General features: G+C 43.0%; 1 protein-coding gene across 1 annotated transcript; it reads right to left on the reverse strand.

Annotated features, from left to right (window-relative positions):
* Window positions 1-15,011: 15,011 nt before the first annotated feature.
* LOC144673326 (antigen WC1.1-like) lies at window positions 15,012-20,766 on the reverse strand. The gene is made up of 8 exons (XM_078535220.1): window positions 20,664-20,766; window positions 19,866-20,180; window positions 18,439-18,756; window positions 18,299-18,355; window positions 17,891-18,211; window positions 17,405-17,521; window positions 16,295-16,402; window positions 15,012-15,130 (listed from the first exon to the last, which is right to left on the reverse strand). The coding sequence occupies exons 1-8, from the start codon at window positions 20,764-20,766 to the stop codon at window positions 15,012-15,014; spliced, it is 1,458 nt and encodes a 485-aa protein (XP_078391346.1).
* Between the last annotated feature and the right edge of the window lie 1,981 nt (window positions 20,767-22,747).

Raw genomic sequence — 22,747 nt, forward strand, 5'->3', positions numbered from 1 at the left:
TCTTCAACAGACCTCTCTTCTTCTCTTTCTGCTTCTCCTGCCAGCTGGTTGCATATTTCGTTTCGGACTTGTTACCAGCCGCTCTCCAAGGTTCCTTCTCTTGGCAAGTGCTTTCATCCTTGGAACACCCACACCAAATGAACTCAAACTGATTTTGGTTTATACCTGTGTTTATGTGTTTGTGTACGTGTGCATATGCGTGTGTGTCTGTGTGTATGTGTGTGTCGCCACCCTCTCTGGAATCCGATTGCTAGGAAACAGCAAATTTTTTGTACTTAAACTGCCCTAAACCACTACCCCACTTGGTAACACAGCTCTCCACCTCAAGGATCATAAAAGCATTTGAAAATGCAGGCACACAAACCGAGCGTACACTTGCTCTCGCCTCTCAAAAATGTAACGATATACCAGGATTCACCATTTTAACCCACACATCGAGAAACAAAAATCATGCTTGAAAATTAAAGCAAAAAATATTTCCTAAACCAACAAATGCAAACATAACTTACTTAAACTCTCTCGTTCCTAACATCTGCCCAAGCTTGGATATTGTCCAGCTGTTGCTGCATTTGGACATGGGCTGATTCAGTGCCTGAGGAGTCGCGAATGGTGCTGAACATTGTGCAATCATCAGCGAACATCGCAACTTCTGACCTTATGACGGAGGTAAAGTCATTGATGAGCAGCTGAAGATGCTGGGCCGAGGACTCTACCCTGAACATCTCCAGCAATGATGCCCTGGGACTGAGATGTTGGACCTCTAACAATCACAACCATCTTCCTTTGTGCTATTTATGACTCCAACCAGCGGAGCGAATTCCCCACTGATTCCCATTGACTCCAGATATGTTAGGGCCCCTTGGTGTCACACTCAGTCAAACGCTGCCTTGATGTCAAGGACATTCACTCTCACCTCACATCTTGAATTACGTTCTTGTGTCCATGTTTGAACCAAGAGTGTCATGACGTCAGGAGCTGAGCGGACGTGGCAGGACACCAACTGGGCGTCAGTGAGCAGGTTAATGCTAAGTAAGTGCCGCTTGATAGCGCTGTTGATAGCCCCTTCCGTTACTTTACTGAAGATCGAGAGTAGACTGATGGGGAAGTAATTGGCCAGGATGGATTTGTCCTGTTTTTTGTGCACAGAAAATACCTGGACATATTTCCACATTGGCAGTAAGTTGTGAGTGTTTTACATGGTACTGGAACAGTTCGGCTAGTGCCGCAGAATGTTCTGGTGCTCATGTCTTCAGTGTAATTGTCAGAATACCGTCACAGTGCATAATCTTTTCATTATCTAGTGCCTTCAGCCAGTTCTTCATAACACGTGGAGTAAATCGATTTGGCTGAAAACTGGCATCTCTGACGCTGTGGAACCCCGGAGGAGGTCGAAATAGATCATTCACATCGTACTTCTGGCTGATGATTGTTGCTAATGCTTCAGCTTTATGTTTTGCACTGATGTGCTGAGCTCCTCCTTCATTGATGATGGGGATATTACTGGAGCCCCCTCATCCACCGCCATTTACGAATGCTTGTGGCATGACTACAGAGATTAGATCTAATTCTTTGGTTGTGAGATGGCTTAGCTCTGTCTATCACTTGGTGCTTATGCAAGTTTGACATGCAAGTAGTCCTGTGTTATAGCGTCAACAGGCTGACACCTTTTTTTCAGATATGCCTGGCGCTGTTCCTGGCATGTCCTTCTGCACACTTCATTGAACCATGGTTGACCCCCTGGCTTGATGGTAATGGTAGAGTGGAGTATATGTCGGGACGTGAGGTTACAGATTGTGTTCGAGGACAGTTCCGCTGCTGCTGATGGCCCTCAGTGTTTCATGGACGCCCAGCCTCAAGTTGCTGGATCTGTTCGAAATCTATCCAATTCAGCACGTTGGTGTGCCACACAGCACCATGGAGAGTATCCTAAATATGAAGGTGGGACTTGGTCACCAAAATGACTGTGCGTAGGTGACTCCTACCAATACTGTCATGGACAGATGCATCTGTGGCAGGCACATTGGTGAGGATGAGGTGAAGCATGTTTTTTCTCCCTCCTGTTGGTTCCCTCACCACCTTCCGCAGACACCGCTATGTCCTTTAGTATTCGGCCAGCTCGGACAGTAGAGGTACTAACGAGTCACTCTTTGTGATAGACATTGAAGCCCCCACCCAGAATAAATTCTGCGCCCTTTTACTCTCAGTGCTTCCTCCTTATTCAACATGTAGGAGCACTGATTCATCAGCTGAGGGAAGGCGCTTCGTGGTAATCACCAGGATGTTTCCTTGCCCATGATTCATCTGATGCCATGAGATTTCATGGGGCCCGGACTACATGTGGAGCTCTCCCACCGCAACTCCCTCCTCACTATTTACTCCTTGGCCCTGAGTCTTCAGTGGGACTGTCATGCCAGTAGAAAAGTGGATACTCAGGGATGGCGATGGTGGTGTCTGGGACAATTTCTCTCTGTATGATTCCGGTAGGATGACTATGTCAGGCTGTTGCTTGACCTGCCTGTGAGACAGCTCGCTCCCGGCCCCCATGTTAGTAAAGAGGATTTTGCAGGGTCGACAGAATTAGATATCTTGTTGTCATTTCCAGTGCCTTGGTCGATGCCTGGTGATTTCTCCGGTCTCATTGCTTTTGGGATTTTTCGTGTTTTAAAGCAAATTCGTGCCATTGCTGTGGACCTGGAGTCAGATGAAGTCCCACAGGTAAGAACCTCGGATTCCTTTGCCCAAAAGGGGATTAGTTAAACAGTTGGATTTGTACCTCCATCGACGATGGCTTCACAGTGGTCTGTAGACTTTTATTTCCAGATTTGTATTAAATTAAAATTCGAGTGGGGTCCGAATCCGTGTCCCCAGATCATTACCCTGGGTCTCTGGATTAGTCGTCTGGGGACGATGCCACTTTGCCAACGCCTCCCACATGGTATGTTGAAATTTACAGGGACTGGTGGTGGCTTTCTACATGTAATATTTTTACATGATGACATTGATACAGATTAGCATCAGCCTGTTTTCAGAACAGTTCTAAATTCGATGTTCAATAAAAAGTAATCGAATTGTGATCTCACCAAAGCCCTTTCCCAGTCGCTGAGTGTCAGGGAACTGAAAATTGTTGACATTGATATGACGCCTCTTCGTAACCATGAGCGCCCAATCCCTCTACACATCCTCCCCCCACCAGGATGGTCTGAAGGATCTCCACTTCTTCCTTGAACAGAGTCCCAAAAAATCAACATGCACCACCTCTCTCCTCCCCCTGGCTGAACTTGTTCTGTTACTGAAATATTCTCCTTTAACTTATCCCTCGCCCTCCAAATCAAAGGGATGGCTACGGGCAACCATAAGGTCACTAGTTATGCCTGTTTATTTATGGGTAATGTGGAACAGTCCTTGTTCCTGTCCTACTCAGTCCACATCCCACTGAAACAGCTTTTTTAGGTGTATCGATGACTGAGTTCATGGTGCTGCATGCTCTTGTCTGGACCTGGAAAGATGTATTAATTCTGCTTTAAACTTCGGCCTCTCTATCACCTTCATATGGTATATCTCCGACAGTTCCCTTACCATCTTTGACCTCTCTGTTTCCAATTTTGTTGATGGACTGCCCAGCAATGTTCGTTACAAGTTCACCGGCTCAGACAGCGACCTCGACTACACCTCCTCACAACCCGCTTCCTGTAAGGATCCAACTCATTCTCTCAGTTCCTTCGCATGTTTTCGTATGATACCACTTTCCAAATCGCTGCTGACATGTCTTCCATCTTCCTTAACCGAGGTTTCCACCCTCCCCCACAGTGCTTGACAAGGTCTTCAAAAGTGTCTGACCCATCTCCCCCGCCTCAGCCCTCACCCGCTTCCCTCCCACCCCGAACAATGGTTGGGCCCGCCTTGACCTTATTTTACACCCCAACAACCTGTGCATTCAAAGGATCATTTAGCACCATTTCCGCCTATTCCAGCATGATTGCCACCACCAAACACGTCTTCCTCTCAACTCCTCCATCAGAATTCCAATGTAACCGCTCCCTCTGGGACACTCTGTTCCACGCCTCCATCACCCCCAACACCTCATCCCCTTCCCACCGCACCTTCACATGCAATCACAGAAGGTGCAACACCTGCCCATTTACCTCACCGTCCTCATCCTTCCTCATCGTCCTTGGGCTCAGACAATCCTTTCAGGTGAACCAGTGCTTCACTTGCACTTCCTTCAATTTTGTCCACACCATTCGCTGCTCCAAATTCGGACTCCTCTATGCTTGGGATACTAAAGGAAAATTCGGTGACCTCTTTGTGGAGCACATTGGGTCTGTCTGCAAGCATGACACAGATCTCCCTGCCACTTGCCATTTCAACACTCCATCCTGATCTCAGCCCACATGTCCGTCTTTGGCCTGCTGCAATGTTCCAGTGAATCCCAATGCAAACAGGAGGAACAGCACCTCGTCTTCCGACTGGGCACTTTACAGCCTTCCGGACATTAGGTTGTGTTCAACAACTTCAGACCATGAGCTCTCTCCTCAATCCTCACCACATTTTAAACCCTTTCCCTAGATTTTTTTTTACCCACTTATTTTTATTTATTCTTAATTTGATTCATTTATTATCCCCGCTTTTAATCCCTCTATCTGCCCTAATTCCTTTCCAAGTCTAAGTGAATGATTCAATGTTCGAATATATAAATATCTGTTCCTTAGTGAGGCATTCTACACTTTGACAGGATATTGGCAGTTAAAGAGGGCAGTCACGCCCCTGAGAGAGTGAGAGAGTGAGATACAGAGAGGAAGAGACAAAAGTGAGAGAGAGAAAGTGAGACAAGAAGGGAAGGAGAGAAAGACAGGAGAGACGGTATGGGAGAGTGAGTGAGTGAGAGAGAGAGAGAGAAGCACCGAGAGATATGGAGAGTGAGAGACAGAGTGAGGCAATGAGAGAGAAAGAGAAATAGTGAATGGGGGAGAGAGGAGAGAGCGTGGAGTGAGCGAGAGATGAGTGAGAGACAAGAATAGGAAGGCAGAGATTGAGACAATGACAGAGCGACAGAGAGAGGGGTGGAGGTACTTAGAGAGAGACAAGAAGAGTGAGACAAGGGGAGAGAGGGGGAGAGAGCGAGAGAGAGAGACTGGATTAATTGCAATTCAATGATTGAATAGTCAAAGCATTGGGATCAGCATTTAGGAGACAATTTTAGATGTTGTTTTTGGACTGATGTTTCTTAATCTTGAGTGAATAGGGTCAATGCTGGGCGAACGAAACTTGTTAGCTCATGATGTGTTCAGAATTATCCAGTGAAATCCCAGCGCTAAATATAGACTGTACAGCAGGGAATTAACTCACTTTCGAAGACCTGTTTGCTCAAGTTTAAAACAAATAAGCTGCAACTTCAAATTCCCGGAGGTGTTCGTACAGAGTATTAATTAAAGGCTTTGCGAATGTATCGCCCCACAGTTTAATACTGTCAGATTGACACGAGGCGAAGGGACAAATCACTTCAGTGAGAATATGATTGAACAGTTTAACAGTTTTAGAAAAATATATTACCTGATCTTGGCAATAATTGGTGTACCCGGTAAGTTAATATAAACATTTAATGTCTGTGAAGATGTACATGAGCTGATTTGTGATTTTATTCTGCTACTCATAATATTACATATATGGTGGATCTATATGGGCAGTCGATCAGTGGTAGCATTTTCTACTGTCAAATACCCTGAATTATCTCTATCGATTCATTATATTGCCCCAACTGAAGATCAAGTTCTGCTTATAACTTGCATAGAAACCGTAATATCAAGTTAAATTCTCCAGTGGAACATAACGTTTATTATCTGTAAGTGTACAATTGCACTGAGTGTGGTTAACGAGCTCAAATGGAACACCCAGCCACAGTGCCTATGGGTGACTGGGAGTATGTGTTAGTGCAAAACTACAGAGGCTGTGGGTCACTAACCAGTGTAATGAGGTGCTGAGGAGGGGATACCCAGTGACCATGTATTACCGGGAGTAACTGTTAGGGTAGACCTATGCTGAATTTGGTTCAATAACTGGCATGAAACAAACTGCTTAGGTTGTGAATGCTTGTTTAGAGTGACGGGTCTCTCCATTTCATATAGCTCTCGCTTTGTCTTTACGGATGTCACCTTTAAACGATGGGTGGATTATTGTTGTGGCTTGTGTAAGTGTAAGTGTATACAGTAAACATTATTGATGTGGGTCTGTCACCGATTCAACTGCTCCACGAGGAAGAGATGTTTACTGTCAGTTAAACAGGTGAGCAAAACAGACTAATGAATAAGGTCATAAAATGTGGCGTCAAGAGAGAAGTGGCCGATTGGTTGCTCGCTGTATTGAGGACAGAAAGCAGACAGTGGGAATAAGGGGTCGTTATTCAGAGTGGCAGAAGTTGGGAAGTGGTCTTCCACAAGGTTCAGTGCTGTGATCAGTGCTCTTCAAAATGCATTAATGAGTTGAATTTGGAATCAAAACACATTGTCGATGATTGCAGATGAGACCAGCTTGAGACAGGGGGTGGTCAATACTGAGGAGGATTGCAGAAGTAGATCATTTATGATAAATCTGCATCAAACCTTAGGCAGAGCACATATTGAATACTGGATTAAGTTCAGTTCAGGTATTATAGAGCCAAGGGTACGAAGGCACTGCCGAGGGTGGAGAGACTGTGTACATCGATCATATCAGATATACATGGGTATAATTACCAGGAACGGATTGACAGGCTGTGACTTTATCTCTTGAAAATGGAAGGCTGAGGGGTGAGCTAATTAGAAATGTAAAATGAAGAAAGGATTTGATAGAGTGGACAGAGAGAGAATATTTCTTCCTGTGGGGAAGGGCATAAATGGAGGCCATCGTTTTGAGAGAGTTACCAATAAAGCCGAGAGGGAGTTCAAAGGGAACTGTTTCATCCAAAGAGCGGTGAGAATGTGCTACTCGCTACCACACAGAGTGTTTGATGTGAATCCTTTAGATCCAGTTAAGGGAATATGAACAAGGATATGAGGGAGAAAGGAATAGAGTGTTATGTTGTCAGATTCAACTGATGAAATCTGGACGGATGCTCCAGTGGATCATCAACATTGAAATGAGCTGCTTAGGGCGAATGGCCTGTTTCTGTTCTTTATATTCGACCAATCATATTTAATGCTTCCCCGTCTGAGCTCGGGATTTCACAGGATGGGGATGGGTTGGGGAGGGATTTGGAGATTTAATTTCAAAGTTTAGCCTCTGACAGGATCAAAAATGATCTATTTTGTTGGTTGAATATTGGCCTTATTGAGCGTGAATGTTTGATCAGTTAATTTACAGTCTCTTTACCCTTCTCCCTCTTACAGTTAATTTACTGGCGATTGTTTTCTTGACACGGGGAAAGTGTGGCCTCTCCAACTGCACCACCCGCTATCTGGTGGCCATGGCAACGGCGGACCTACTGGTCATTATCACTGAGGTCATCATGTGGAGGGTAATTTATTATTATTTTGGACAGAGTTTCCTGCTCATCACCCCAGTGTGTAGTGTTCTCGCTGTCCTGACTCGTGCAGCCACAGACTGTTCAGTCTGGTTTACCGTCACTTTCTCCTTTGACCGATTTGTGGCCATTTGTTGGCAGAAGCTGAAAACAAAATATTGCATCGAGAAAACTGCGGCTGTGGTTCTAGCATCAACAGGCATTCTGCACTGTTTAAAAAACATCCCGCACCACTTTACACAGGAACATGGAGAGATAATCGACAATGTTCCGTGGTTCTGTTATCCAAAGCCAAGCTATTTTACTAACCCCGGGTGGGTGGGATATGACTTGTTTGACACGGTTTTAACCCCATTGCTCCCTTTCGCTTTAATTCTGCTGCTCAACGCTATGACAGTCAGACACATTTTAGTGGCCAGTCGAGTCCGTAAGGGGCTGAGGGGTCAGAGCAAGGGAGAGAATCGCAGTGACCCAGAGATGGAGAGCAGCAGCAAGTCTGTGATTTTACTCTTCACCATCTCGGGCAGCTTCGGACTGCTGTGGTCGGTGTATGTTATAGATTGCTTATTTTATACCATTACGGGAACAGATCCCAGTGATTACACAGATTCTGAATATATATGTAAACAATTCGGAATGATGCTGCGGAGTTTAAGTTGCTGCACAAACAGATTTATTTATGGGGTGACTCAGTCCAAGTTCAGAAAGCAGCTAAAGAATGCAGTGAAATATCCGCTACCATCGTATATACATTTGATGAAGAATCAAAACAAGTGAAAATAACCCAGAGGCGGCATTCACGGTTACCCGGCAATAAATGGTCTATTTAACCACAAACTTCCAATCCGCATGGGCCACTGAGTCGCTGAGGCCTTGTGGGGAGGTGAAGGCTCAGGAGCGGATGGAAAAGGGGCAGTAGATGGGTCAAAGCATCCCCTGCTGGAGCAGGCACATGTACAGAAACCAAACTGTATTGTAGGCAGTCGTCGCCGTACATCCAGAGTATCAGCTGTCCCAGATGTTGATTATGCATTGGGGAAAGCAATCCGGGAGCCCTGGCCAGCCACTAACAGGGACTTTATTCATGGGAACAGGAGAAGGTCATTCAGCCCGCGAGCCTGCGACCTTTAAAAAATACCAACAAATTCAACAACCGCAACATTGAAAAAACCAACAAATTCACCAACAACCTCAAGATTGAAAAACACCAACAACTACAACAAACTCAACATTGAATAACACCAACAAATTAAGCAATGAAATCAACATTAAAAACTGCCGGCAAATTCAACAACAACCTCAACATTGAAAAAAGTGAAACAAATTCAACAACAACCTCAACTTTGAAAAATACCAACAAATTCAACAAACTCAATATTGAAAAACATGAACAAATTCAATCAAACTCAGCATTTAAAAACACAAACAAATTCAACAACAACCTCAACCTTGAAATACACCAACACATTCAACAACAACCTCAACATTGAAAAACACCGACAAATTCAAGAAACAACCTCAACACTGAAAAACACGAACAAAGTCAACAATATCTTCAACATTGAAAAACACCAACAAATTCAAGAACAATCTCAAGATTGAGAAACACCAACATATTCAGCAACAACCTCAGCTTTTGAAAGAAAACACAACTGCATACTCAACAACAACGTCAACATTGAAAATCACCAATAAATTAAACAAAATCAACATTGTAAAACATCAACATGTTGAATAGCAGCATCAAGATTGAAAATCACCAATAAATTTACCAACAACTTTAACTTTGAAACACACCAACAAAGTCAAAAAGATTGAAAACCACCAACAATTTCAACAAGAACCTCAACATTTCAAAACTCCAAATAATTAATTAACAAACGTAAATTTGCAAAACACCAACAAGTTCAATAGGAAGATTAGCATTGAAAAACACAAAGAAATTCAACAACTGCAATGTAGAACATCACCAAGAAATTCCACAACAATTTCCACATTGTAATAGTGCACACATTCAGCAACAACCTCAACTTTGTAAAAACTCTCACAAAGTCATCAACAACTTCAACATTGAAAATCAGCAGCAATCTGAACATTGAAACTCATCAACAACTTAAACAATGTCAACATTGAATAATCCCAACAAATTCAACTACAACTTCAGTTTTGATCAAAAGCAACAAATTTAACCACAACTTCTTCATTAATAAGCACCAACAAATTCAATAACGTTAACATTGAAAACATCGACTAATTCAACAACAAGCTCAACATTGAAAAAGAGCAACAAATTCAACGACTCAACATTGAGAACAACAACGACAAAGTCAACAACGTCAACATTGAACATCACCAACATATTCAACAACAACCTGAATATTGTAGAACACTCTCAAATTCTACAACTACTTCAACATTGAAAATCATCAACATATTCAACAGCAGCAACAACATTGATAAAAAAATCAGCAAACATAACAACAAATTCACCTTTGAAAAACAGCAGCAAAGTTAAAATGATTGCAAAACATCATCAAATTCATAAACAGAGTCACAAGTGAGAACCATCAACAAATTCAGCAATAGTTTGTTAAACGTTGAGGTTGTGTTTGAAAATCTTTGCACTTTTAGTTGATGACGTTTTTGTTGAACTTGGTGTTTTTCAACCACAAACTGAAAGTGGAATAACCCCAACAAATTCAAGAAGAACCGCAAAATTGAAAAACACCAACAAATAAAACAACAAATTCAACATTGAAATACCCCAACAAATTCAGCAACAACCTCAGCATTTAAAAACACCAAAACATTTAACCACAAACTCAGCATTGAAAAACTCCAACTAATTCAACAACATCAACATTTAAAATCCTCAACAAATTCAACAACAACCACACGATTCAAAAACACCAACAAATTCAAGAACAACCTCAACAGTTACTAACACCAAATAATTCAACAACAATCTCAACATTGAATAAAACCAACAAATTCAACAACAACAGCAACTTTTTAAAAATACCATCAATTACATCAACAACATCTACATTGAAAGACACCCTCAAATTCAACAACATCCTTACATTTGAAAAACACCAACAAATTCAACAACAACATGAGCTTTGAAAAATATCAGCAAACTCAACAACTTCAAGATAAGTAAAACAAGTAAATAAATAGATTTCTGGACCTGAGTGATGCTGGAGATTCTGTTCAGAGCTGGGGGTGTAGGCTTTCATAATGGTCGATTGATGGATTGAAATATAATGCATATGAACTTCCCTTTGAGAGATCTTGGGACAGAGTTGTGGTGGGTACCATACCTGTCTACCCGGACAGGAGTGGACGTGCTGGAGGGCATTGTGTCTTTGCTGAGTTATGGAGTTTAACAGCGCTTCCTGTATTTCTGAAGGATGAAGTTGCAGTTAGATTGGGTGCCTTCTTGAGTGATGCATGTATGTAAGGGTTGGCTTTCCTGCTGAGGAATAGAAATGAATAGTGACCGGATGTCCCAGTGAGGAATGGAGGCGTAGAGGTGCTGGTTTAACTGGTGAGGGATAGAGAAGTGGAGGGAGTGGATGCCCTGGTGAGGAATGGAGATGTACATGTGCTGGGTGACCTGGTGAGGAATGGTGATGCAGAGGGACTTGATGTCCTGGAGAGGAATGGTGATCTGGAGGAACTGGATGTCCTGGTGTGGATTGGAGGTGTAGAGGGCTTGGATGCCCTGGTGACGAATGGAGATGTGGATTTACTGGATTTCCTGGTGAGGAATGGAGCTGTAGAGGGACTGGATGTCCCGATGAGGGATAAATGTGCAGAGGGACTGGATATCCTGATGAGGGGTGGAGGTTTAGAGAGACAGTATGTCTTCGAACGGGATGGAAGTGTGAAAATAATGTATGCCTTTCTGAGCGATGGAGTTGCAAAGAGATTGGATGTCGAGGTGATGCATGGGGGTGCAGAGGGTTTGGATGTTCTGCTGAGGGAGGGAGATATCAGTATTTTTTTTTCTTTGGATGTGAGAATTACTGACAAAGACAGCATTTGATACCCGTTCCACATTGTCCTTGAGTTGATAGTGGAATTTCGTCTTGAACCCCTGCAGCCCACCAATTGCACATACAGTTAAAGTATTTTAGGTAGGGAATTCCATGACATTGAACCATCGGCATTGAAGGACACTTGACATATGTGGAGTAAGGTTGTCTTGATTTTTGTAGAGGAACTGAAAGTTCATTGTCAGCCAGAGATTGTGAAGGCCACGATACTGGATTTTTAAAAATATTGTGCGTGATATCAGAAGAGAACTGAAAATGCCAATAGGAATACTTGTGCTAGGAATAAATATGATCGGATGGCTGGATAAATGGTAATAAACTTTCGTTCATGTGGACCATTTATGTCGACGTTTTTGCGTGATCTGGTTTCCCTGGCTAGTCTAACATTTCCTGTCCGGAGTTACAGGGCCCTGGGAAGACGGTGAGATTCGCCTTCTTGATCTGCTGCCTTCCAACTGGTGTAGAAACACCCCTTTTGCTGTTCGAAAGGGATTTACAGCAGTTTTGGTCTATCAGCAGTAAAAGAACACCAATATCGCTCCAATCCCGGCTACTGTTGTGCTTGGAAGGGAACTTGCTTGTGGAATTGCTCTTATGCTTCTGCTTCCCATGTCCTTCTGTGTGGGAGAAGCTGTGGGTGTGAAATTTGTTGCCGAAGGACCCTTGGTTACTCGATGCAGTACATCTTTGAAACAACACACAATGCTAACAGTGCCAATGGTGGTGTGATTCATTTTTAAAATCGTAGATGGGGCGCCAAGTATGTGGCCTGAGTTATTCTGGAAGGTTTTGAGCTTATTGATTGTTGTGCGAAACTGGAAGGGTGAGGGAGGATATCTGCAAGGTTGTTGTTAAGGTTTGAGGCCTTCTTTGGATACAACCTTGAACTATGGGATGAGTTAGAGACTGGCGAAGCATGGCTTGCTGTTCAGCCTTGGTGTCAATATCCACGGGGAGACAAGAAGCGATGCCACATTTTTAGCATTTGAGTTCAACCAGCTGGGAGTTTGTCACCAAACAAGTGGGACTCCTTTGTCACCAGCCTTACTGACACTGAGGGGTTTGTGTCCTGCCTGAATGGAACAGAGCAAATTCACGGAGAAGTGATACAGAGTGAGTGAGGCGCGGATTAACTTGTACACTCCTCATCTTCATCCTATCACAGGCAGGAAACAACACATACAGTTTCTCTCTCCGTGGATGCTTTATTACTTTTTGAGTGTTTTCCCAATTTTTTGTTTTTTCAGTTATAATAAAAGTGCGTCTCAGCTGGTGGATATGGCTGTTTGATTCGTCAACCAAGACTTTTCACAGTTGTGCGATACTGCAGAGCCAGGTTGTTCTCCAGAGTGAGTCACCATTGTGGGCCTATGTTGAATAACTGTACCTTAATCTTGCCGTTTTAAAGTATCGAACACGCATTGAATTGTGATCGTCTTCGTGTTCCCCTCTGCACTTAATTGCTCGAGTGCAGGATGCAGTAAAGTTGAAGCAGACTGTGTTGGTTACAGCTGGTAAGAGAATGCAGCAGTCTTTGCGCCTCACCTATATTGTGGTCTAGGGACAGAAAGTTCAATAAATGGGGTTAAAGTAGATTTTCGATTTGTTTATCTGTAGTAAACCTTCTTTGAATGCATTTGAGAAAATATAATAGGAAGCGGCTGCAAAACAAAGTTTTTAGAAGCTTGTCATGGATACTCATCAGTTGTTCAAACTCTTAATTGGTTGGTTCGTCGAAGCAGCGACCAGTGTTATTTTGGGCAGCCGAATGCTCGAAATGAATTACGTGTTTTTTAATCATTGGCCACACAAAATATGGAGAAAAAAGACGAATCTGTATATCTCAACACAAAGTAACGTGCTACTGAATGAAAAGAAAAACGCAAAGTTTATTTCGGTAATTAAGGCACATTCGATAAGACTACATTTTTTGGAAATGTTCAGGGGCGTTTCCTTAGATTTGAATAGAGTGACACACGTCTGGCCAGACCGCACCCTGGATTGGTCCATGACTTCCTCCTGAAAGAGGGGTAGAGAAAATTGGGATTGAGAGAGATGGTTACAACAATTTCCACCAATATCTACACAAGTCAAGGTAGTTTTTTTTTACTCTTTAGAGCATGCTCTATTGAAGTAGTCCTTTGATTCTCTGGAAAACACGCAGTATGTTCCCTCTGATCATTTCTGTATCATTAACAATTGGAAACATTCCAAGTTATCATAACATAGGAACTGACTTGAACTGCACGCTTTCTACCATTGTGCCACAAACATTAGGAAAGTTAATAAAGCAGTGCCTTTACCAGTTTAAAATATACGTGGTGAAATTTGAGCAGAACTGTCAATGCCCATTGGCGACGGAATGTTCCTGGCTTGTCAACGAGTCACTTGGAACATTGTCATTTTATCAGGATTGAAAATTTTACTCAAGGTCAGTGTTGATCTGAGAGCTATACACAGTGAAATTGACCATAGCTTTGGCTAATAATGGGAAGCGTACAATTATGGTTTATATATGTGTAATTGTGTGTGTGTTGGTGTGTGTGTGTGTGTGTGTTGGGGTGGTGGGTGGGGGGGGGGGGGTGTTGGGGGCGGTGGGGGCACGTGTGTGTGACGTGTGTGTGTCTGGAAGCAGCATTAGTGGTTGTATTTTGTTTAAACCTGAGTCAAAGTGAATTGCTATCTATTATAATCCGTGCTTTGTTTTATGACAGAAGAGATTCAGAAGGTTCTGGTCGCCCAATATGACCACTAACGGGTCCTGCCGTTTGAGGCCTTAACAAGTGAGGCACTTCACAGTGAAAAGCATTAGAACAATTTTATTTTTTTAAAGATTCACAGATGCTTTGTTTAATTTAATTTTGTATAATGGAACAGGAGGTTTAATTTAACGCTGCTTTTTGACCGGGCCTATTGCAGTGAAATTCAGAGCAGAGGTGGGAGGGTGAGTGAAGGAATAATCAGAGTTAATAATTTGCTCGCAACTCCAAAGGCAGCAGGCTCCCGGGGGAGAGCGAAGAGACACAATTTAGTGATGGCCCCAAGACATCGCGAACAGTTCTAACATCTCGTCTTCTTAGTAGGGGCCATGACTAGCAGACGCCCAGAATGGAGAAGCCTCATCCTGGTTGGCACCAAACACATCGATATACTGTGTCGAAATGTGCAGAAACGAAGTCCAGATGCCGCATAGAGTTCAAAACCCTCTGAACAACCTCCCGACTTTTAAGGAACGCATGCCACATTTCTGACAGGCTGCAGATCGCCCACTAGACTTACCACGGATCTCGGAAGCCATCTGAACTGTGTGGAAACAAGTCAGCAAAAATTCAGAACAGCAGCCTTGGAAGAATAATGTGTGTGTGAGAGAGGGAGAGAGAGTGTTTTTGTTTGGCGTTTGTGGCGTCTGTGTGCCGTAGGCGTGTGTGTGTGTTTGTGGTTGTCTCACCGAGTGCTCAGAGATCAACGTCGGCACGTTCCATTTTGAAGAGATCATCTTCACCACTGTCCAACGTCAAGTGACCGCCCGGAGAATCAGTGCCTACAGTCTGGGCATCTTCATAATCGCCTAGAGCTGAGAGGAAAAGTGATGTTCATTGAAGTAAATTGTAAACAATCAATAATTAGAATGATATTTATACGTATCAGTCTGCCAAATAACTAAAGGACAGGAACGTAAATACATTGTAGTGATCAGTGTCGGTGAGTTTAGTGGGTGGAGGATTATTGTATAAAGTCGCTTTGCAGAATTCTCTAGTTTCGATATAAAGCCACACGATTCCCATTTAACCAGTGTCCGCATCAAGATGCACGTGCATTGCACAGCTGCAGGGACTGGTGATCAAACACATTAACTGTTTGTTCTTCCCTTTGATCTGTTTTATACCCTTGAAATTATTGGGTGAAATGTCTATGATATTGCTTTATACTCAAAATATATTCACAGTTTTATGTTGGCGGAAATCATTCTGCAATAACTGGGATCCTGGGCGGTGCAATATATTGGTGTATAATCTTTCAGAATGTATTTGCTATTTTACACAGTCCAAATGGTGAAGAACAAAAGCCTTATGCTCGGTAGTAAAATTCCACCCAAACAGACTACTGAAGGAGTTCCCTTCAATGTTTTCTGACCCAGAATCTTTGCCATCCAACTTGTGACCAGTGTAATATTCGAAGTGATTGAATGAGTCAATGGAATCTGAAACTGTTTACCAGAGAGAGAGAAAAAAATGTTTGTTGGAGCAATTGTTAGGAACAGAGTCAGAATTGCGTCATCGCAATACAGAATGTTTCAGCTCATCGGAGCACAGATCAGAATAATTAATTGTTAGGTTTCATCGTTATTCTGTAACCACGAAATTAGGCGATCTGTGGACTAGCAGCACTGGCGTCACTCGATTGTATTATGTATTCGAACATCTTCTCTGTTTATCGCCTCAGATACCTGAGGAAGGCAGCCTGCAGCCCAGTGGAAATCGGGGACAGCGCTTCAGTTCGCATTTCTCAATCAAAGGACAAAAAATAACATTCTTTGAAATATAAAGCGCTGTGGGAATATTCAAAACAACCTCGCAACTACTCGCAGTATACACAGGGGCCGTGAGAAAGGGAACTTTCACGTGAGGGTAGTGATTGGAATGGGGGTCGTGCCCATTCATTGCAACAACTTATCGAGAGGGTTAAAGGGAAATGGAATTCCACAGTGTGGATTGGGTTTGCAATGGAAAATACGAACCTGAGCCATGGGTCAGAGCGGGATCGATGCGAGGCAGAATATCATCAATCTCTTCGTAAAGGGCTTGGTAGAAACCGCTGGACGATTCCATGCCGCCAGTGACAGCCCCTGTTCGAGGGAAGGCGGAGGGATTAATATTTTGCTGCAATCGAGACCGGTGTAATAGTGCAATATTTGCGAATGAAACACTTCACATATGGTTAATGCCAATGGAGAAAGCCAGTTATAGTGAACATGGAGGGACACAATTGGCTTCATGCATTCATTCTCGTGAGAGCGCGCGTGCGCGCGCGTGTGTGTGTATCTGCACATCTGCATGGACACCTATTCAACTTCACCAAACATAGGCCCAATTTAATTACGGTCGGAAAGGCCGGAATGATCGGATTGCAGGAGAAATGTTTTCCAGCTGCTCACTCGGCCATGATGCCCATGGGGATTACAGTTGAAGAGAAGCTGGAAGGAAAATTGGCTGCTCTCTGCAGACAGCATCAGTTTAGAAACATGAGGGATGTGTTCATGGTTCCTTGTTATATCAGATCAGTGTCAGCAGCTTATTTGCAGGGTGCAGGGAACACTAGTGTGTTGGTTTTTCGAATCTGAGGGTCTCAATCTGTTTGGATGCTGAAGAATTATTGATGAATGCCTAAAATCCCACAAATGTCTCAGGACTCAATACGGTGGATTGACTCTGGTGAGAGAGTTTGGGTTTGAGCATCCAGACTCAGAAACTGAAGGAATGGAATAGGCACTGAGTGGGTAAATAAAGAATTACTGGAAATAATAACTGAAACACAGAGCCCAAAATAGCTTAATTAATTTTCTTTATCCATTGTTGTGCCAATTGGATTGAAATGAAGTCGCAGAACCGGTGGATCAACTTGGAATATGTACATTGACAGTCAAGTGGCTCTGCCATTTAAATTCGGTATCTCACCGAATCGTCGAGTGCTTTGAACGGAATTAGTGGTAAAAAAAAATACGGTTAACATTCGTTTCTTAAATGACATGTGGCCTTCTGTGGGAAAGGTAGAGGTGGTGAAAGCGCGCCAAGGTATTGTTCAATTTCCGAGATTCAGCGTGAATTCGGCGCTCCTACTTGAGTCTCACCTTTTCTCTTTGCCTTTCTCTGTATCAATGACATGAGTGCCATTAACTCGACGATCATCAGGACTCCGAGTGTTATACAGATCACAAAAGAGGTGGAAGTAGTTTTTACATCATGTCCTGGTTGAAATATTATAGAAAGATTTAAAGGAGAAACAGGCTATCTTGCATTTTAAATATTTCCATTATTCTGTAAAACTCAAATTGAATTCCGAAATCAACAAAAGCAATAGATTGTCAGAAATATCTAGCTCTTCTCGTGAATAAGGCCTTTAACGTTAACAAGAATACTATACTAATAATAAATACCTGCAGCTGTGGTCGGAGAAGACGTCGACGACAAATAGGGCCCTGTGCAGTAAATATGAAAATTATTGTTTTAAATGCATCTGTTGTTCTTAATTGACGAACTAATCCGTTATATTCAGAGATCAAGTGCTAAGCACCTCCTTCCCGGCCTCAGTCTCCACCACTCTGCACTACCCTTACCCGAACAAATCACACTGGCATCTTCCTTGTGATTACAGTCGTGTTGAACTGACGCTGATGAAGGACAGTCGGACAGAAATGATTCTTCTCCTGTGCACTTCACTCCATTCAGCCATATATCACCTTCACCCTGGCCAAAACTGGCCCCTCCAGTGACCATAAGAGCGGAACTGCAACCCTGCTGTCTGCAGACAACATTGGCATCGGCCATACCCCAGGAGTCATCACACACCGTTGCCCAGTTGTTGTTGAACAATATCTCCACTCTTCCGGAGCAGCTGTTGTTGTTACCTCCAGCCAGGCGCAAACCTAAACCCGACTCTGTCAAGGGAATAACTGATTATTGTTTCTGTCGCAAAATCAAGGAGTACTAGACAAATTGTTGGTTTAATAAAGAGAAGCAAGCACCTGATTCTCCATCGTAATCATTTGCACTGTGGGCCTGCTCCTTCGTCAAGTTTCCTCCTGTTGAGAAAGGAAATGTGCTGACTGTATTAGACCACAATGTCTGAAATAACACCCGCACATCGAGATGTATGTTGCGTTACCTGAACAAATAACGCCTGCATCTTCCCGGTGATGACAATTGTGTTTACCCCACGGGTCTGTCTGACACTGCCAAATGGTCGCCTCGTGTGACATGCATTCCACCTCATCGAGCCAAATAGGTCCGGATCCTTCTCCAAATAACCGAGCGTTATAATCAATAGAAGCGAGGTGACCGCACTGTAGCTGTTTACAGATCACTTCTGCATCATGGCGATCCAGTTTTTCAGAGCACACTGTTCCCCAGGTCCCATTGTAGAACACTTCCACTCTCCCCTCACAGCGATGCTTTCCATTCACCAGCCGCAGTTCTTTGTGTTCTACCAATGAAGCAACAGATAATCAGCTTGATAACTCCTTTAATATTGTGTAGGACAACACAAGATGCATCGTCCTTGTTACCTTGTCGCCAATTATTACTTCTGAATTGTAGTAGAAACAGCTGTACTCCAAATGTACGAAGTAGAATTATTAAAAGGAGTTTAAAGGCTAAGCCACACTTAGCTGAGAAACGGTATTGATTGATTTGAGGAAGATTCAGAAAGAGAACACAGGGCCAATGCAGAATGGGTTCTTATGCGCGACTTTTCTAAAGGCCTTCGAGAAGATATCTCACAGTAAATTCATTACTGAACTCAGAGCTATAGCGCTATGGAATCAGTCTAAAAATGGGTAGAAATTTGACTGCAAAATCCAAGTCCGTTCTAAATATAATTATGCAGAATCGCGAAGATGTTCTGCGGGCCACTGAGGTCACGACTGCTGAACGTGTACAGCAACGACTTCAACTTGGGAATCGGAAGTATAAACTGTAGTATCATTTCGGAGGCAGAAAATCACTTTGCGCAGTTAACACGAAGAAAGGCTGCTGAAAATAATAATGCAATGACACCTTAATATACGAGCAGAATGGGTGAGCTACTAAGAGCTTAATATTAACATTGAACAAGCTGGCATGGTGAATTTCGGTAAGAAACATAAAGGGACCCCGAACTGCTTGTAAAATAATAGGGTCAATTAAGTACAGGGGCAAAGGTATCCAGGGATATAGAGATAACAATCTTCTATGCACTGGCAAAGTGCAATGATGGTACCATAAATACGCAAATGAGTAAATACAATATGAGATACAGAATATATTTTTGTATGTTGTTACCAAGAAAGTGGCTCGAAAGTGGAACTTAGAGCACGTGTAACAGTTGACTCAAATAGCACACATGTCTTTACAAAGAGGCTACATATGTACCCCGGGGAAAATTAAATTGAAGGATAAGCAAATAATGCTAGCTAAAATAACCCGGACAGCAGAAATGCGACAGTTTCTAAAGGCCTTCGAGAAGATTATTTTATGTTGTGGTTTCTTTATGATTCATTTGTATAATCATCCGTATGAATCCTCAGATAATGAGCATATTAAGCGCATTCTAACCTGAGCACACGATCCTCACGTCTTCTTTATGACTACAGTCATGTTTACTCCATGGAGCTGAAGGGCAATCCCAGAGAAACGATTCGTTACCCGAACAGTTTATCTCATCCAACCAAACTGGGCCTGAGCCTGGTCCACAAGAATCAGGAAGCGTCATCTCCAATGCATTTCCACAACCCAGCTGTTTGCAAGCAACGTGAGCGTTGGCTACATCCCAGGAATCATCACAGACTGATCCCCAGATTCCAGCGTAAAAAACCTCAACTCGGCCAGCACATGGACTGCCACCATCGGACAGTCTTATCTGCATGTGCGCTGTTAGGCAACAAGAGAGCAAGATTATAATTTGCTCATGTGTTTCTGAGTTTTCCGACGAAGCATCTCTCCACACGGAACTATTACTAAGATATATAACACCCAAATGCTTCAAATATTCATACATCTCACGAAAGTATTTATGGCCTCCAGTTCACCCATTGTTGTGCGGAATTCTCTGCACGTTTTGTTTTCCCAATTGTATTTGTTCCTACTGAAACGTCTAGTCATGTTATTTTTAAACAGTGATTTTCTAGACACGTTTTACAACTGTACCTGTTCCTCATCCAATAATGATAACTATATTTGTCACTTTTGTTTTACATTAATTCTGACTGCCTATTGCATTTTCTTTCCATTGGCTGACGTTAAGATCACTAGATCACTTCAAATCACACTAATTCACAGTCTTATTGGCCTGTTGGTAACGTCATCTGCGTACTGCTGAATGAAAGCCACACAGCCTCAAGTCAACTGTCTTACAATATGCAGCACTCAGGTGAATGCAGATGGCCTGCGGCTCTGCTCGTCTAATTTCCAATGTGTGTAAGTATGTAAGTGCTCCTACATCAGCATAGAACCCCATCCTTGCGCGTGTATATACATGCTCTATCTCACTCGAGTACATCGGCAGAAATTCTGCACATTTCTACGTACTGCAGAATATACATACAACGTTTCGGTCTGTGTTTAGATTTAAGTACTGCATAATGATAGATTCAAAAGTGCAGGATAAAATTTCTGTTAAAATTAATGCTTTGCCAAATGAAATTTAGACCAATAGAGCTCGAGCACTTTTCTAATTATATACTGCGCAGTGGAACAGAATGCTTTCTGCGGATTATGGTGTCATGCCTGCACTAATGCCCAACTCCACATATTATTGGTCAGCAGGTACAACTACATTAGAGTTCACCTTCACCACTATCTTCTCATTTGCTGATAAACGACGCATGCGTGAATTTGTCGACTCCAGAATCGAAGATTTCAATGCCACTAGACAACTTCGCGCTTCACCACGCCAGCCCAGCTCGCCGCACCCAATCGCTTCCTATCCTGCACCCGCCAAGAGCTTCATTCTAACCGGTGCTCTGCTGGCTGAAACGTAGCAGATCACATTCACGCGCATCAGCTTATTTACTTTGTTTGCCGGGTTAACATTGCTTTCCCGTCCACCACTTCTTCCAGTTTGAAAGTGAGTCCCTGACCCACCCGCTCCCACTCTTGCACTTCCAGCTTATCACAATGATCACCACTGGCGCTAATCAATTTCTTTATTTCTCCAGACCTCTGCTTTCATAAGTTTCTCAGATACAGTACATGAACCGCGTCATGTCTCTCGCCGTCATGGGTGTAGGATCAAAGGTTCCTCCCAAAACACCTCTCCTTTTCTAATTATGACACCCCTTCGTGAAATATCCGGCTATGAAGACTTTTTAGCCAAGAGTTTTCTAACGCCTCGCTGTGTCAATTTCCTGTCTGATTGCGCTTCTGCTAAGTTTCTTTCGGCTTTTGCGTCGGTTGAAAGCGCTACAAAAATTCTCATCCTTGTTAGAATTCAGGGCTGCCTGCGTCCATTCTCCCTGCATCCACCCCTCTGCATTCACCCCACTGCTTTCAGCGATACTGAGTAAGTAACCTAACTCAGCACTTTGCTCATCAAATTAGCGTTTTATTTCCATTTGATCTGTGAATTGAAATATTCGTTACCTGAACACAAAACTCCCACGTCGTTGCTGTCAGTGAGAGACGAATTAAATAGAAATGACCTGCAATTCTGAAGATGCAATTCGTTTCCTTCGCACTGGACATAATTCACCCACACAGGCCCTTCACTCTCTCCGTACTTTGAAGCGTTATAAGCGGCTATCGCGTCCCCGCAGCCTAACTCTCTGCAGACCACTTTGGAATCATTCAGGTCCCACAGGGAGTCCTGCACTCGTCCCCAGATTCCGCTGCTGTATGTTTCAACTCGCCCATCACATCGGCTTCCCCCGTTAGTCAGTCTAAGCGACCAATTATCGCCTATAAATTGCAAGAAATTGAGACCAATGGTTAACGTTTAGCCAAAATAGCAGATACCCGGAATCACCTTTGCTCAGTTAATATTGGATTTAAGGGTGAACTTTTTGTTATACATATAATTACTCACAATTTACATAGTCTGATGTCACCCACGATTTCCTTTTCTCAGTTATTATACTTTAAATGATTTGCAAACAGCTGGCTCTGGTATTCTATGGGACACAACGTGAACTGCCCGTGAAGCCGAGAGCTTTTTATGTGCCCTGATCGAACACAGGTCCGGTGCTTATAAGGCTTCTGAATATCCACAGTTATCCTTACATCATAGAGGGGGCAACAAACAAGTTACATTTGATAGGGAGCTTTCTTTGACGTCCAAACGCACTTCGAAGCTTTAGAGAGCTTTTGATGTGTACTCACTGCGAATGCAGCGCTCCAAGCCATGTAATTGTTGGGCGTATGTGACTTTGTGAATCGTGGGAATAGGTTTGTAATAAAACGGCGCAACACTATGGGACCGAATGTTCCTTTGTCATGCATTA

The sequence above is a fragment of the Cetorhinus maximus genome, unplaced genomic scaffold (genome assembly GCF_964194155.1).
Source record: "Cetorhinus maximus unplaced genomic scaffold, sCetMax3.hap1.1 HAP1_SCAFFOLD_334, whole genome shotgun sequence".
NCBI lineage: Eukaryota > Metazoa > Chordata > Chondrichthyes > Lamniformes > Cetorhinidae > Cetorhinus > Cetorhinus maximus.

Bases quoted from the DNA above. Each gene is read 5' to 3' on its own strand.
- LOC144673326 (XM_078535220.1), bottom strand. From the start codon at position 20,766: ATGGGGTTCTATGCTGATGTAGGAGCACTTACATACTTACACACATTG. The intron at 18,757-19,865 runs GTTAGAATGCGC...CTTCATTGGTAG, and splicing joins CGTGAGGATCGTGTGCTCAG to AACACAAAGAACTGCGGCTG. The intron at 18,212-18,298 runs GTGCTTGCTTCT...TTCCCTTGACAG, and splicing joins TGATTACGATGGAGAATCAG to AGTCGGGTTTAGGTTTGCGC.